General features: G+C 39.3%; 1 protein-coding gene across 1 annotated transcript; it reads right to left on the bottom strand.

Annotated features, from left to right (window-relative positions):
* Positions 1 to 6,484: 6,484 nt before the first annotated feature.
* Positions 6,485 to 15,347, bottom strand: LOC137975040 (calretinin-like). Its single transcript, XM_068822076.1, has 7 exons — positions 15,193 to 15,347; positions 15,021 to 15,091; positions 12,072 to 12,161; positions 10,969 to 11,061; positions 9,030 to 9,164; positions 7,855 to 7,910; positions 6,485 to 6,614 (listed from the first exon to the last, which is right to left on the bottom strand). Exons 1-7 carry the CDS (start codon positions 15,290 to 15,292, stop codon positions 6,500 to 6,502), a joined length of 660 nt encoding a protein of 219 aa, XP_068678177.1. The 5' UTR covers positions 15,293 to 15,347; the 3' UTR covers positions 6,485 to 6,499.
* Between the last annotated feature and the right edge of the window lie 645 nt (positions 15,348 to 15,992).

Here is a 15,992-nt window from a genome sequence, read left to right as displayed (position 1 = left end):
TCGAGATAGTTTTCCATCGTTATTTTTGTCCGAAACCACCAAGGACAACATCTCTCATTTTTTCCAGTTCTGGGCGCTGTCTGGCTCCTAGATAAAAGCCTGGAATGAATTACATTCATATGCATCTTTACTTGGCTCGACCGTTATCAGTCAGTTATGTCGACAAGGTCTTGAACACAAACTTGTCAACTTGACATAACTGACACCGTCGACATAGCAAATATGCCGTAGTCTTAACATAAGGAAAGAAGATGGCGTCCAAAATTGGGCGACAATCTGAAAACCGTCAGGGACACTTAAACAAAAACCGAAGACAGCGTGATTATTAGCGCCTGATTACTGCAATTTTCATAATTCTGCGGAATCTCATTTTCAAACGCCAACGGCCAAACTGCGCTTCACCAGTTCTGTCAATCAAACTTCCGAAGCCAAATCGAGAGTTGACCCGAAGCCACGGATGCTGAAATCAATTAATGCTGTCACATAACCTACCAATCTGTACATTCGACATCGACGCCGGTGGAAAGCGATGGAATCTGAATGTATCTTTTTACTGAAAAACCGCCAAAAAATATATAGAGGATATTATATGGCCGCTTGGAGGTACAAAATTCTCTTCGAGTGTTGAAAAATATTTCACGAGTGAGCGCAGCGAACACTCGAAGAGAAATTTAGTATCTCCAAGCGGCTATGCACGTTTTTTAAACCAACAAAAATATATTGCAATCAAATTTGTTAGACAATTTTCTTCCCAAAAGTGTTTGTATCGAAATAAATGGATTTCAAAACAGCTTGTTTTGGTTTTTTTTGTCCGGGAGTCGCCAGCTTGAATGGTTGTGACGTGTTACGGTTGCCAAGAAAGACAGTGTGCCGCGTAGTGTTTGGTGCGTTTGTTTTGAGATCCGAGGATCCGGGTTCAAAACCCGCTCTAACCACTAGCTGGATACGATCCTGGTAGTCCTGGTTTTAATTTTCAGCTGCACTTGTAAATAGCCAACTGGCTTGCCTCTGGCCAGTTGGGATTCTTAACAGCTATGTCTGTCGTTTCCTTCATCGTGTTTCATTGGCCCTGAAAAGTCCTTATGGGAAGTGGAATGATTAGCACTTATTGTATTGTCTTATTGTTTTGGAAGACCTCAGACAGCAATGACCAGAACCAGGTTGCTGACCAGCGGTTTTCGTTAAGACATTGGTTTGCTGGGGGTGATCAGTCTCGCTGGCTTAGAAAACCTGGTTGTGGTCATTGTTATTTAATTAAGGTTTTTTATTTTTTTCACACAAAGAGCCTTTGTTGTGAAAGAATAGGGCGACCATGACACATCACAATTATTCAAGATGGCGGCGCCCGGGAAATATGAAAACCAAAACATGCGTTCTTGAAATTCATTCATTTGGATACAAACACTTTCGTTGGAAAAAAAAAGCAAGAAAAATTTATATCATAAACATTATGTTCTGTGGTTTAAAGTTATTTTGTGTGTTTTAGTGGAGGTGCCATTAAAATTCACTCTTCCTTACCAATTTCATTTTCTTCATTACGTCACGCAGAAGAACCAATAGCTCCGAAGCATCAATCTCTCCACTGTTGTCCTAGCATAGACAGCACGTTTATTAAAAAAAAAAGGCAATTAAAATTAAAAACGCCATAGAAGCTACAATTCCCTTTGAAAATTAATGTTTATCGAAAACGACGATGCCATTAAGCTCGCATATCATTAAATTCAAATTATCTATGATTTCTCACATTTCTCATACTCCACGACTCATCCTAAAAATAATTGTTGCTAAAAACTTTACTAAAAGTTTCCCAGAAGTTTGGCAGTTCCAATAAGAAAGATAGTAAATTCAATATGGCCACCAATGTGGGAACTATGATTTTATTCACGTAATGCAACGAATGATTTGGCGTAAATCGTATTTAACATGAGATACATATAGGACATTCGCGAAAAGCACTCATTATGTAAAACCTACCGCATCGTAGTGATCAAATACAGCGTTCGAAAATCTTCCCTTGATAGCGCTGGCTTCCCTAAAGATATTTAGATTTGAAATTACTGTTTTCTGATTACAGTAATAAGTGGAGGCGCCAATCACCGTTCTTGCAGCCAGCATTCATATCCAGAAATATGCCTAAATAGATGCAAGCCCGATTTTGACATCCAACACGAGCGTCCCTTTAAGTTACGAGTTTGCTATTTATTGCCAACAATAACAGAAGGGTAAAGTTAACTTTATTTTTAGCTTAGGGGAAGTAAAGTAAAGTAAAGTAAAGTAACCATATTTAACGTCGATAACTCGTAACAGAAATTCAACTGACAAACTGAGGTCGACGGTGCGTCTCATACTCCCCCCTCTCATCAGTGCTCCGTTTTACGGGTATTTAAAGCTACTTAGCTACACGGAAAGGAAAGAAGTCGAAACAAGGATGCGAGATCCGGGAATCGAGCTCAGGACTTCTTGCACCAAGGCCGTGCACTAACTGACTGTGCATCCTTGCTGGGAAATGCATTTGTTCGTTTTACTTCAGAAGCTGCGATGTAATTGCATGTCTGTATTCTGAGACATAAGCTTAAAGTGATGTTGAAGTTTGGGAGAAGAGCAAGGAGACACCTCGTGACGCTTATGGAAATCCATATGCATCTAATTAAAAGCAATTCTGGACAGGCGCCATTAATATTTACAGCCGGTATGCAGTAGATCTGTGATCTCGGATCCGCTGTAATTAACAAGGAGTCTGTTTTGAATTCACGAGCGATGAAAATCAAAGTATCGGAAGATGGAACTAATCTTCGTGGCCCAGGGCTTGGTTGAAACAAGAGAGGCCCAGTTCATGACCGCCATGTGAAACTTACTCCTTGCAAAGGGTACTACTTCCATGCAGATGGTCACGTTTCTATACATTATTAACACACCCAACAGCTGTTGGCACTAACTGCAGTGAACAGACGGGAACCAGGTGATTTCTCATTGGCAACATCCGTACACTTCAGAAGTACTTGCTAACGACGACGACGGACGGCAACGCGAGGCCAACAAGGATATCATTGGCTTAATTGACCGAATGCAAAAATGGCCGCCAACAAATTATTCTTTTGTCTTTGTGTTAATTAGCCTAACTAGCCGGGTTTACACGCGTAAAATTGAAAGAATTTGGGCTTTAAAACGAGGCTAGTTAGGCTAATTAACACAAACAAAAAAGAAAATAATTTGTTGGCGGCCATTTTTGCATTCGGTCAATTAGGTGACTTAAAACCAATTTCAACAATTTGGAGGGGACTTTGATTAGAAGGATGACCTCTACAACAATGCTTCACTTAAAGGCAATGTTATGGTGCCAAATGAAACACAATAACTGCTTAACAAGGGCACATATTAATGGGGAAGGTCATAAATTACCATGGCAACAAAAGAACCATCTAAAACGCCCTAGATTTGTGTCTAAGCTCTTATACTCAAAAAACGAACTCGGCGACCCCATTTTATTGTTGGAAGTGATTAGCACACTAAGTTAAACTCTCTGCAAAGTTTATAAAAAAATTCTGGAAAGGATTTAGAGGCACCTTAAAATTTCCCAATTGTGAAGGTGGCTATGAATGCGCTCCAGAGCATTTTTTTTTTTTACTTTGCAAGGAGCTTTATATTAGCGTGCCAATAAAACTCCAGCAATAAAAAATGAGGGTCACCGCATTCGTTTTTGAGATGCGCGCGTTTAAACACACATATGCAGTGTTTTAGATGGGTCTTTTGCTTCCATGATAACCTATTACTTCAATTAATGAGTGCATCTTGTTAAGCATTCATGGTGTTTCATATGTAATGTTTAAAAAACGAGCAGCAGTATTTTATAGGGTTAAAAACACGGGTAGCCGAGTGTTTTTAGTCACGATTAAAACACATGCTGCGAGTTTTTAAACGGCTTCAAAACATTCAATGACAATTGTGTCCCTCGGGAGTCCGAACAAAGGTTCAAATTGTGCGGGGAAGATATTAGCATACAAGGAAAACAAGTGGACCTCATAACCAGTATGGTAATTTTAAAAGGAGTTGTCCTAAAAGCCGGAATCCGGAATCCGGAATCACAGGTTATTGTTTTACCAATACAGAGAGTAAAAACTCCTAAAACATTCATAAAAGCTACCTTAGGCCTAATTAGGCCTAAACAAACGTTTTTAGGCCTAAGGTTAGCTTTATGAATGTTTAGGAGTTTTTACTCTCTGTATTGGTAAAACAATGACCTGTGATTCCGGATTCCGGCTTCCGGCTTTTAGGACAACCCTTTTAAAAGCATTTTTTTCCCTTCAGTTCTTTCTTTGTTGCAGTCGGTGGTTGAAGAAGGTTGGTTAAAAATGCTGCGTAAGAGAAAGTTCAGAGAATTGAAAACTGCTGATGAAGGAAAAGCCTTGTTGGAAAAAATCCTTTTCAAAATCAACAGATCTGTCACAAATGGGTCTTTCAATAGTCGCACAGTGGCAGAATGCAAGACTGAACAAACAAGCAGCTAACGAGAAGCAAGGTTCCACGTGGAAACGGGAAAAAATCCAAAGCCTAGATGCAAACATTACCATGACGGCAGAGTCGTTAAATTTTTTGGTTGACAACATTTAATTTTTTGAAGAAGTTTGGAAGGAGGATGGGTAAAAGTTTGTAATGGCTGAAATTTCGATGAAAAATTATGAGGACTATTTATAAAGAGCAGAAGTGATATTTATATAAAAAATCACTAGCGATCTTTATATAGCGATCACGGTAATCATATTTTCATAATAATTCAGTGATGATTCATTGTTTATGTATTGTACCCCGATTTCCCCGAGACCGAAATCAAAACCCTCTCCGGGCTTAATTCAGAATGATCATTCTATACCGGCTATAAAGATGTATGCAAGTGACTGATTTCTGTCATCTGAGAGGATAATAGGCTCGTGAATTATTAATGAGTTTTTGAAGGCATCATAAAGTTGCGTTTACGTGAAACAGTTGGATAGATTTAATCCTTCCAAATAGTACAGTTTGTTAAAAGTGTTAAAACTGCGACACCCATTTTGGTGTATTTCTTTGGAAAAAGGGTAATGTAGTAGTAAGACCAGTGACGGAGTACATAGACCAGCAGAAAATCAAGTGGTTCGGTCACGTGACAAGAATGCCACCAAATCAGCCTGCATCCAAAGCCTACATCATCAGAGGAAATGCTGCCAGAGCCCGAGTTCGACCCAGGAAGCGATAGATAGATGGAATTTAAGAGATCGTCTCCGACCAAGGCCCATCTATGGCAAATGCAAGCAAGATGGCGAACGGACAGATAGCCTGTGTACAGCCGCCCGCTCTCCGAAAAAAAAAAAAATCGGAGAGGAGCGTCTGTGATTTACCGTTGATAATCGTGTTCCATACCACGTGATTTTCCTGGAATGTGTGGAAAATGATTTGATTGGTTATTACCCATCGATCATTACATCATTGAGACAACGAGCTTTTTTTAAATTTTTTCTCCACATCAACACCGTGAGAACTACCGTGAGAGATTTTACGATGAGTTCGTGTGTACTTTGAGCACGGTACAAAATACGAATAAAAATCTTTTTGATTGTCAAAGAGGTTTTTCTTTTAAAGTACGAGCGGAATTGTTATCTATGGAGAGTAAAGTGGAAATTGATTCGACGTACATTTGTAGGAATTGTTGTCAGCGCAAAGAAACGAAAGCGCTCTTCACGAGGTGCATATAGCACTATTCAAAAGATTGTCCACTCGAAAACGTCTCCCGCTATTCCTTACCAGTCAATGTAATCCCAACGCCTTGATCGGACCAGCCTAGCCATTCTCAAGCACAATCTACAAAGCGTAATGCCCTGGAATATTTGAGATGTGAACACATCGAGGAAAATTACAGCTCATCGGCAACGATCTGTGCTGCTCTGAAGATCAGAGCCGTACCCGGTTGGAAGGCTTGCAAATACATCCTTTCCTTTAAAGAGGGCTTCTATGCAATAAAGCCAAGGTATCTTAAAACTATCCGAGACGCTCTTCAATGCACGTTTGAAATCTACCTCATTGACCACCATTTTGAGAATTTAGCTCCAACGAAATATGAGCCCTGCAAATTTTGGTCAGCGTAGATCAATTAAAATGTATGCAAAATTATTCCGGAACACGATACTAACGGTAAATCACAGACGCACCTCTCCGATTTTTTTTTTTCGGAAAGCGGGCGGTTGTACACAGGCTAACGACAGACGGCTTCTCCCCACTACGCCTCACAGCATAAGCGGAGGACGAACCTAGCCTAACCCTCTTTGCCGTACTTCGCAAAACTCTGGGAGTGCAAGTACGACGTCCACTTCGCTATCCAATCACCTGAACTAAGTGTTATCAGTGTTGGACAGTGACTATGTGAGGTGAATATGAAAAAAATGCTACATCGTTGGTATTTATCAAACTTTGCGTGGTGTTCAGTCAATCCAATGAGGAGGGGGTGGTGAGATGGGGAATAGAGAACTCTCCCTCACAACTGGCTTCGTGCCTTTTTGTTGTTCGCCTTCAACGTACAATTTACAGCATGAACGGAGTTCACACCTACCTGAAACTTTGCAAAGAAGTTTTCCTCCTTTGGCAGAATGCTAGCAAACAATAATTTGAAATAAAATAATGTATAATATACAGTAATTACATTGCATTATGGATAGGAAACTTCACATTATCCACAGTGAATAAGACAAGAAGTTCTCTAAATGCATGACGTGTGGAGACCTTTTTGTTCTCCTTACACGGTGTGGTCTGGCCTGTTCTTCGCTGCCAGTTATACGAAAATGAAAGGCTTTATTAAGATAAGAGGAGTTTAACGATTGCTGCGTGAAAATACAGATACACATAAAGGATGAGACCACTGTTCGGATTTAGGAAACAATTATGTATGGCATAACTTAGTAATACATATTAATTTCTTTAACTTTGCATATTAGGTATCTAACTAGTAATTTTTCTGGCATCCTTCATGGATGACGAGCTTGTCGGAGCTCGCCAGCTCTCACTTTGGGATCGAGACAGTTACCTTCAGGTCATTCAAAAGTTTTTGTTATTTGCTCTTTTAAGCAGTACTAACGCTCATCTATGTTCAACGGTCCGGGCTGTTCACCGGTTGATAATACAATCACATAGTTCAGTCTAATCATTCCGCTTGAGCCGGTTCTTTGGATCCGTAAAATATATCATGTCGTATACGTCTTTTGTGGTAATTTGTATAGGAAATCGAATGAAAGCGAGTGCATTTCGCGATTTTATCGGCACGAGTGATGTTTTGAAACTTTTCAACATTGCACGAGCCGTAAGCGAGTGCAATTTGAAAATTATCGTGAAATTTGAAAACTTTCAAAACGTGATGCTTTGAAACTTTTCAAATTGCACTCGCCTACGCCTCTCAAAACATCACGAGTAACGATCTTTTATTTATTATATACTCAACAAAATCACTCCATCGCTTTGTTTCCATAGCAAAACTTCCGTATTGCACTCTATAACCGATTTATGCATTCGTCATTGACCAATCAGAAGCGGCTTAGTTTGTTGAGTAAATAATAATATACGGTATTAAGTGTTGAGCGATTGGGCGTCCAAATAACTATTATATCAAACACTGGCATAACTAGTCTACAGAAACTTATAGTGCACTCCCAAGACTTTCGCTTTGGATAACTCTCGCAAGTTGTGAAAAACCAAAACAGAGTATTTTTTAGTTAATGCCTTACAGGTTAAAGGTCGCCCGTAGATTGATAAAAACTGCGTTTTAAAACTACACTACTGGTAAAATCAATTGACAGTGTTTTCAGTAAAACTATATAAAACGACCAATTGAGAACCCACCTGGACAATTCCTTTAAACCAATTTTCCCATCCTTGTTGTCATCGTGATGATCCATCTTAAAGCAAGAAAGATCACATGGTGAAGTAGAATGATGATGATAACGATAACGAAACGCTAACGATAACGGTAACGGTAATGACAATGGCAATGATAACGATAGCGGTAATGACGAAGAGAAGTGGTTTCAACACTGTGTGGGAGGTTATCAACATTACACAATCTCACTGATGCTTCTGCAGGTTCTACTGGTTTAACTCACCAGCCAAGCGGCTTTGTTTTACACTAAAAATAAGAATGTCGCTAAGCTCAATTCCTAAACGATTCATTTAAGAAATCAACATGGCTGACGTTTCACCAACATGGCGCCTTGACGTAAGTGATCGATAGTGAACACCTAGAACTTTTTTTTTTGCCTCGGCTATAAATTATCAGATGGGGTGGAAATATCTACATATGTGACTGGTAAAATGAAATCTTGATATGAACAGGAATCAGGAACCCATGACTAGGAGCGAATAAAGGTAAAGTCTCTGCTTACGAGCCAGAAGGCCCATCAGGCCGGCGCTTATCTCCGGTTTCCTTAGCATGAAGCGACTAGGAATATTTCTACTCCCCCCTGGATGGGATGCTAGTCCATCGCACGGTTAACCCCAGCATTTCGCCGGTACCCATTTATACACCTGAGTGGAGAGAGGCACCGTGGGAGTAAAGTGTCTTGCCCAAGAACACAACACAATGTCCCCAGCCAGGATCCGAACCCGGACCACTTGATCCGGAGTCGAGCACACTGACCATGAGGCCACCGCCTCCCACTCTAGGAGCGAATAATTGCCCTATATTCCTGTCACGGAGTTTTCATAGACCGATTTATTTTTGGATTGAATTTCACTCGAATGAGACTCTCTCGGGGCCCGATAACCTATCACAGGAAACTAACTTGACGGCATTGCGTCACCGGACCGAAACTGCTTTTTCGTGGGAAAAGGTAGGCTGAAAATACATCGGTCTGTAAAAATGCCGCGACAAAAGCTAACTATAGGGCTTGATCGCTCCTAGCCATGGACTCCTGCAGGAATCTAATTCCATAAGAGATCTGCTTCGCCACCCCCTCTGCTATTTCAACACGAAAGTTATTCCTATTGGTCTGAGCCATACAATTCGATAGTAATCTTACTATGAACTGTTTGAAGTCTTTGATTAGCTGAGTATTTGCATTGCAGCCCTGCTGTTGCAGCATGTCCCTGAGAAAGGCATCGATTTCATCTCCCTCAAGATACCCACTCATGTCACTGTCATAGTGATTCCATATCTAAAAGAAAACATCGAGAAAGCAAAGCAACGGGACCTATTACCCTTCTACAGAGACGTACTTATCGATGCAGACGCGTTCAAACTCGGAAAATGATTAACGCTCCGAACAGGATCGGGATCTTTGCCAGTGCGAATGCAAATTTGGATGTAAAGGTGCATCACAAAGGTGATGATGACGTATCTTCTGTATACTACAAAATCGAGGTAGAAAAGAATGTAAGTCTCTTTCATTACAATTGCAAGAATGCAACATTTAGACATTTAAGATGGCGAAACCTACTATCAGTTTCTTTATATTACGGCTTTCGAGGGAAAAAAGGGAAAGAGACACAGGTGTTAGAGAGGCTCTTGTGATTGGTTCAGGAAACAATGAGCACAAAAAAATATAAAACAAAAGCAATAAAGCCTTAGGCGTCGTCAAATTGTGCTAATTTTCGCGCAGCAGTTGAATTGCAATGCCATGGCCAAGGCGGCAAGACAAGTTGCAGAAACATGTACAGTTTCGGATAGTACAATTGAGTTCTACTTTCCACAACGCCTCGATTCATGTTGCAACGAATTTCTCAATCATTGAGCAGTGTAAAATCCGTCCTCCAACTTATTTCGCAACAGTTTGCGGCAAATGAAAATGTTCCTTTAACTTCATGTGATCGTCGAAAACAAGCCAAGTTGCCAGAAACGTTTATAAACCGAATGGCCTAGAGTAGCACCCATCAGGAAATTTCTTTGCAATGTGAGAACTTTCGTCGCAACAAGATTTCTATAGGCTATCGCGAGTTGCAAGAAAAATGCTGAGTATAACAATGCCTTAATCTTAATCCTAAACAGAATAGAGCTGAGTCCTATAACGATCCAATCAATCTAGACCCCAGAGCTCTTCTCTTGGTTGAGGGAGAGCAGAGCTCAGGGGGAACCCTGAAAAAAAGTGTCTTCTCATTGGTTTTCGTGAAGAACAATCAAAAGCGGCTCTAATTAGGGCATTTACGTTAGCACGAAGAGTAAGCAGGCGCCGTAAGGTTCAAATAGCCACTGACTTTGGGAGCCGGTCATTTGTGGGTTCCCATGTTCCCGTGAGGAATGAATCAACGATGAAATGATATAACTGCGCGGATCATAGCTTCACTTGATTTCATATCCGCAGTTCATATATGATTCATTTCATATATCATTCATCATTGATTCATTCCTCACGGGAACATTGGAACCCACAAATGACCAGGTCCCAACGTCAGTGGCTTCATAGCTCAGTTGGTCAGAGCGTCGCAGCGGTATCGTGAGGTCACGGGTTCAAACCCCGTTGAAGTCCTGACTTTTTCAGGCTTCTTTACGCAATTGCAAAAAAAATTGCGTTTATAATTGCGAGGATCATACCTTCACTTGATTTCATATCCGCATTTCATATATCATTTCATCGTTGATTCATTCCTCACGGGAACATTGGAACCCACAAATGACCAGCTCGCAACGTCAGTGGGCTTCATAGCTCAGTTGGTTAGAGCGTCGCACCGGTATCGCGAGGTCACGGGTTCAAACTCCGTTGAAGTCCTGGCTTTTTCAGGCTTTTTTACGCAATTGCAAAAAAAAATTGCGTCCAAAACTGCGAGGATCATAGCTTCAATTAATTATTTTAATAACTTAAGACTTCCCCTGAACACCCTAAAATAATGCGAATAGCCCCTTTAATTACATCGATGCTATAAGCGCTACAGAAAATCAGAGACGCAAATCATGATACTTTTGTCGTCATATCCTAGAAGGGATCGTATTGCGATTTGATTACATCAGCCCATATTACCCTGTACCTTGATAAATTGTACGCTGTCCATTTTGTTCGCTTGAAACTCATCCCGAAACTGCGCCAAGTAGTTTTCTTCTGTTGGAAGAATGTTTTCCAACTAATGAAGTCAAAGAAGAAAGAATTGAATTTCAGCCCAGCAAGGCAAGTGTTTTGAGTGGACACCCTTACCATGCTAGGGAACTCAGTTTGAGCAGGGATAATCTCGGATGTAAAAGTGTACACTTTTAAAAGAGCTGGAGTCAAGGATTTACCCCTTTGGAGTAAAAAAAAAACTCAGTTAAGCCTTAATCAAAGAAAAATTAATAAAGGGGAATCCCAATTGATTTTCGATGTCCTTTTAAACTGGAAATGTTCGCTTGAGGCCTTATCCGTTAATGTAACTCGACGTTACTTTTCAGTGGTTTTTTTTTTTTTTTTAATGCACAACAAGAACAGGATCGGCAGGCATCAAAGACTGTGCATTGACTGCAAAAGGCTTCTGACACGGAATGGAACCAAAACCGCCGGAGGGGACTCCCATATAAGAAGAGGAGAGATGCTTGTCGGAAATTTTAAATTAAACCGCAGAAAGAGACCAATTTGGGCGTGGCCCAGGCGCTTTAATGACCCCTAAGAGAGACCATATTAAAACAGTGAAAAACGAAAAATACCGTGACTTTTAATAATGGCAAAGACATTATTATATAATACTTTCACCTTCCTGAAGAAATGTAAAAGTGTAAACATACGCTTTTATATTTCTTCGCGCGCAACCCTGAAGGAGACCTTCACGGCCACATCTGATGACGTTTTGCCCAGAACACCCCAAGTGAGACCAAAATCCGAAATTTACACCCCTAAGCGAGACGACGAACATCCCTCCCCTTTACATATGGGGGTCCTCCCCCGTGGCCAAAAACACCTTGATCGTGAAAGAAATCACTCTGGGCCCGAGCCTCTGAAAGAGGATGGGTAAACAACAGAAAACTATAAAAAACGGGAAAAGAAATACTTAGATTTGGAATTACGAGATTTCTTCCCGGATCCCCCAGTAATACGTTCTATTTTGTTTGAGCCAATTTTTCATACGTTTATCTTGATGGCTTCCATCACGGTTAGTTTTCTTACCTCTGGCATGCTGATTTTGCCATCAAAATTATCATCAAACTTGTCTAGAATGAACTGCTTGAATTCGATTAGTTCCTCTTCATTTGGGTTCTGCACGAATAGTAACGAATTCACTAATTAATATAAGAAATTGTCAAATTTTCCCTGCAAAAGGAGGGACGTTAATTCGTAACTTTAAAGTAATGTTTAAAAAACGAGCAGCAGTGTTTTATCGGGGTTTTAAAACACGACGCGTAGCCGAGTGTTTTTAGACTCGATAAAACACGTGCTGCGAGGTTTCTTGAACGGCTTAAAAAACATTCCACAAAGAGCGTGTCCCTCTGGACTCAAAACAAATATGGTTCAAATTGTGAGAGGTGAATATTAGAATACAAGAAAAACAAGCTATGCCTTATTAGTATTCTTTATATAAAGAATACTAACGAGAAGTGTTTTATCAGGGTATAAAGCTCATACACGTGACGTTTCATCGGTGTTTTGATAGAATGTTAGGCTCATGAATTATTAATGAAATTTTTAAAGTGCCCCTGTAATAAGAGGAAAATCACTTCCTTTTTTCCTTCAGATAGCTTAACACCTGTCTGGCATAATTTTGAGCTTTGATTTTTATCGAAAGGCCGTTTACTACACGGTTTGCTACACGGTAGGGTACACACGCATTGCATTCTTGAACTAGTGAGCCTTTGACGTCATTTTCTCCTCGATCCAGCTCTCAAGATCTTAAAATTAGCAATGGCGGGTTAAAATAAACAGGTGTCCTTTTTAAACCAAGGCTTAAAACTTTGGTCTCTTAATTTTTAGTTAACATAGTTTTGAAATTCAAATAAAAATACGAATTGATCCGTGCTGTGCAAACGAGAGCCTGATAAGGTAAAATATTGGTGAAATGATACGAGACCTGTCTATTTTGTATCTGTATGTCATAGCCTTCCTTTCACCTTTACGATTCGTTAAAAATTTTGAATGAATAATTTACCATCTTAAACTTGAAAGGTTTTGCCTTATGTAAAGCAACAAGATTATTATGATAACTCAACACAATTATGATAATACTTTCTTGTGTAATTTCATAGGGTATTGAATTTTTAGTGTAACTGCGGTGGATGCAAACAACTTTTTCGCGCTAAGCTAGTGTTAATGAATGAAAGGAAAGTCCAAAGAAGAATTCTAACTACAATATTGTGTGATTGTCGTAAGCGTGAAAAACGACCATTCCCGTCATTGTTTTGAACGTGGCACAAATCTCGAAAGGGTGCCTGAGAGCTCATAAAAGCTAATGGATGGTATTTTCTCATTCGATAAGAGTATCTTTGTTAAACAACGGAAACTAGTAAGTCGATGGAATGTGGTCGACAAACTCATTCGATGATATGACAATTACATTTATATGATCATGAGTATTTATGAAGTTACTTTTTTCTTGCAAAAAAAGCTGCAAGAAAAAAACTTTTATCTGTTTTGTGAAAGCCAAAAAATAATTTAGTGGTCTCAATTTCGTAAAATATTTATAGTAAACATGACAATTATTATTAAATGATAATAAGGAACAATTGACCAATATGCTTATTATACCTATTCGAAGAAAAAATGCCTGTGGAGATAAAATTGCGGCAAATTGGTCTTAAATGATTGAAAGGAAAGGCCCTCAGGTCATGATGAAAAACCCTTCTTAGTTTATGTTCAAGTTTACTGCGATTTCAATTTGAATGCAACTCTGGACTGACATAATCAGATAAGTGTGCGTGAGTGTTTTTCATGAGTAGTTGCCAAAGGATTCTGGCAGACACAAAGTTGTTTATTCCTTGAAAAAAATCCGTTTACATCTTCTTTAATGCAAAACATGATCTAGCCACCTTATTGGCCGGATAAGAATAAACATCACAGGAGCTTAATGTTGGACAAAACTATAAATAGGTTATGGGCGAGTCGTAAGGAAAAACTCCTTGCCCATCAGCTGTTTCTTCTTTCAAATTTTCAAACACTGTTTTCAAAACTGAGCTGCAACAATGTTTCCTTGTAAAATTCAATCACTGTTGGTTAGCTTTGATTGATTCGAAGCTCTTGGTAACGGTGTTGTCAGTGCGGGTTTACGTTTTGAATCTCTGAACATGGGTTGGGCAAAAAAAAAAAAAAGGATCTTCGCAGCAAGCCGCTTTTAATTAAAAAGATATAAAGTAACGTGAAAATGACAGAAAGTAACCTCAAAGCAGAATATCCGGATCGCAAGAGACTCACAGGTTTCTTGGTAAAATACTTTTTTTAACCAAGAAGGCAAATATAATGCAAAGCTGCATTCATGAGTACAGACGAGGCCCCTTATTAAAGTATCTTCTTGAAGCAAAATAATAAATACGGTTCCCTTTTGTACATTTCTTCCGTTTGCGCTTGTAACAAGACACGCAAGGTTTACGGTCTTATTCATTGTGAAGCTAAACGTAACTGAATCCCAAAAAAACCAGTTTGCAAATCAATAACCATAGACTTACATGAATCATAAGAAATTTTACGAGACTTTTTCGAGAAAGTTACTTGAGTGAAAATGCAAGAAAATTAATAATGCATTTTAAAAGAAGAAGGAAGATATATCTTCTTCACGACTTCGAGATTGAAATTTAATATTTGTCATCCGCGAATACTTGTTTTGGAGTAGGATAGTGTCGACTGTAAGTCCAAATTAAGAAGTAAAATATACATATGATAACTTAAGATAAATATATCTTTTTATTGTGGTTTTAAATCCAAATGCGTTCAACAAAGCAAACGTAATACAGGAAAACAAGGAAAAACTTAAGGACAAATTACGATGACTTGTGAGATCGTTAGGGTAAAAGAATAGTATAAATAAGAAGATGCAAGGTTCAAGTAAAACTCTGATAAGATTGTTGTAGTTGCCGTTTGATCGCTGTTGGTTTGATTTTTGCATATTACTCAACATCATTTGCAGCTTACCTCGTTACCAGTTTCGCTTAGAAGAGCAACTAGAAAATCGGTGAGTTCATCTGCTTCGATAAAGCCATTACCTAAATGAGGAAGTCCAACGAGAAGTAGACGTTGACTCTGATTTGTATTCAAAACCGTGTCAGATGCATTTTATGTATTGTATTGTTGAAAATTATTTTACCGTCTTTGTCGAATTCCTTGAAGACTTTGACAAATTCTTCTGATGTAAGTTTCGCTTCACCCTTGAATTGCAGCATGCAAGAGGCTTTTTTACCTTCCATATTCTTTGCCTGCAAGACCAAAATAACGCTTGCATTGCTCGAAATCTGCTTTTAGTAATTGTATACAACTGCGACGCATGCGCATTTTGGCGCCTCCTCGCGGAACAATAATATTCAAATTTGAGTCTACACGCGTAAAGCAGGTGAAATGAGGGGTAAACAAGTAACTCGACGAATGAACACAGTTCTGGATAGCAATAAAATTTCCTTTGCAAGCGGCCTGAAAGTTTTGTGGTCGCTAATTAAAGTCAAGATAACTGGTGAGTCGCAGAGTCGATTAACAACATTGTATCCTTCGAAGATCCGTGAGCAAAATGTTAAAAAAAGAACACGAAGTATAAACTGTGTTTAAATCAAATGCAAATCAAATACGCAAAACGATTTTTTTGAATCAGGCCCATTGACCAACATTTTACGACTTAAGAGTAGCCTGCGGGCCTTTTCTACAGCTTGAAATATTTTTCGTCAAAATTTCACCGGGTTCTTTTTTAGCTTCCAGACCAAAAAGCCCGCCGTGACTATAATAAAAAGGAGTAATATTCTCTTGTAGCGGACTGTAGATCTATCTGATCTTTACATTATTTAATATATTTATGCCATTATGGGGAGTTCTTAAAATAGGCGCCGTCCGCATACAACTCGATCAGTCGGGAGGAAACGCGGCTGCTGTGAATGAAGAAAATATCTACAAATAAAAGAC

Source organism: Montipora foliosa, chromosome 1 (genome assembly GCF_036669935.1).
Source record: "Montipora foliosa isolate CH-2021 chromosome 1, ASM3666993v2, whole genome shotgun sequence".
NCBI classification, from domain to species: Eukaryota; Metazoa; Cnidaria; class Anthozoa; order Scleractinia; family Acroporidae; genus Montipora; species Montipora foliosa.
The sequence above is the reverse complement of the archived record's forward strand: the minus strand, read 5'-3'. Positions and strand labels throughout refer to the sequence as shown.

Excerpts from the sequence above, each read along its gene's own strand:
- LOC137975040 (XM_068822076.1), bottom strand. The coding sequence starts at position 15,292 with ATGGAAGGTAAAAAAGCCTCTTGCATGCTGCAATTCAAGGGTGAAGCG. Across the intron at positions 12,162-15,020 it reads TAAGCGAAACTGGTAACGAG|AACCCAAATGAAGAGGAACT; the intron begins GTAAGCTGCAAA and ends CTATTCGTGCAG. Across the intron at positions 7,911-9,029 it reads AAGACTTCAAACAGTTCATA|ATGGATCATCACGATGACAA; the intron begins GTAAGATTACTA and ends TCTTGCTTTAAG.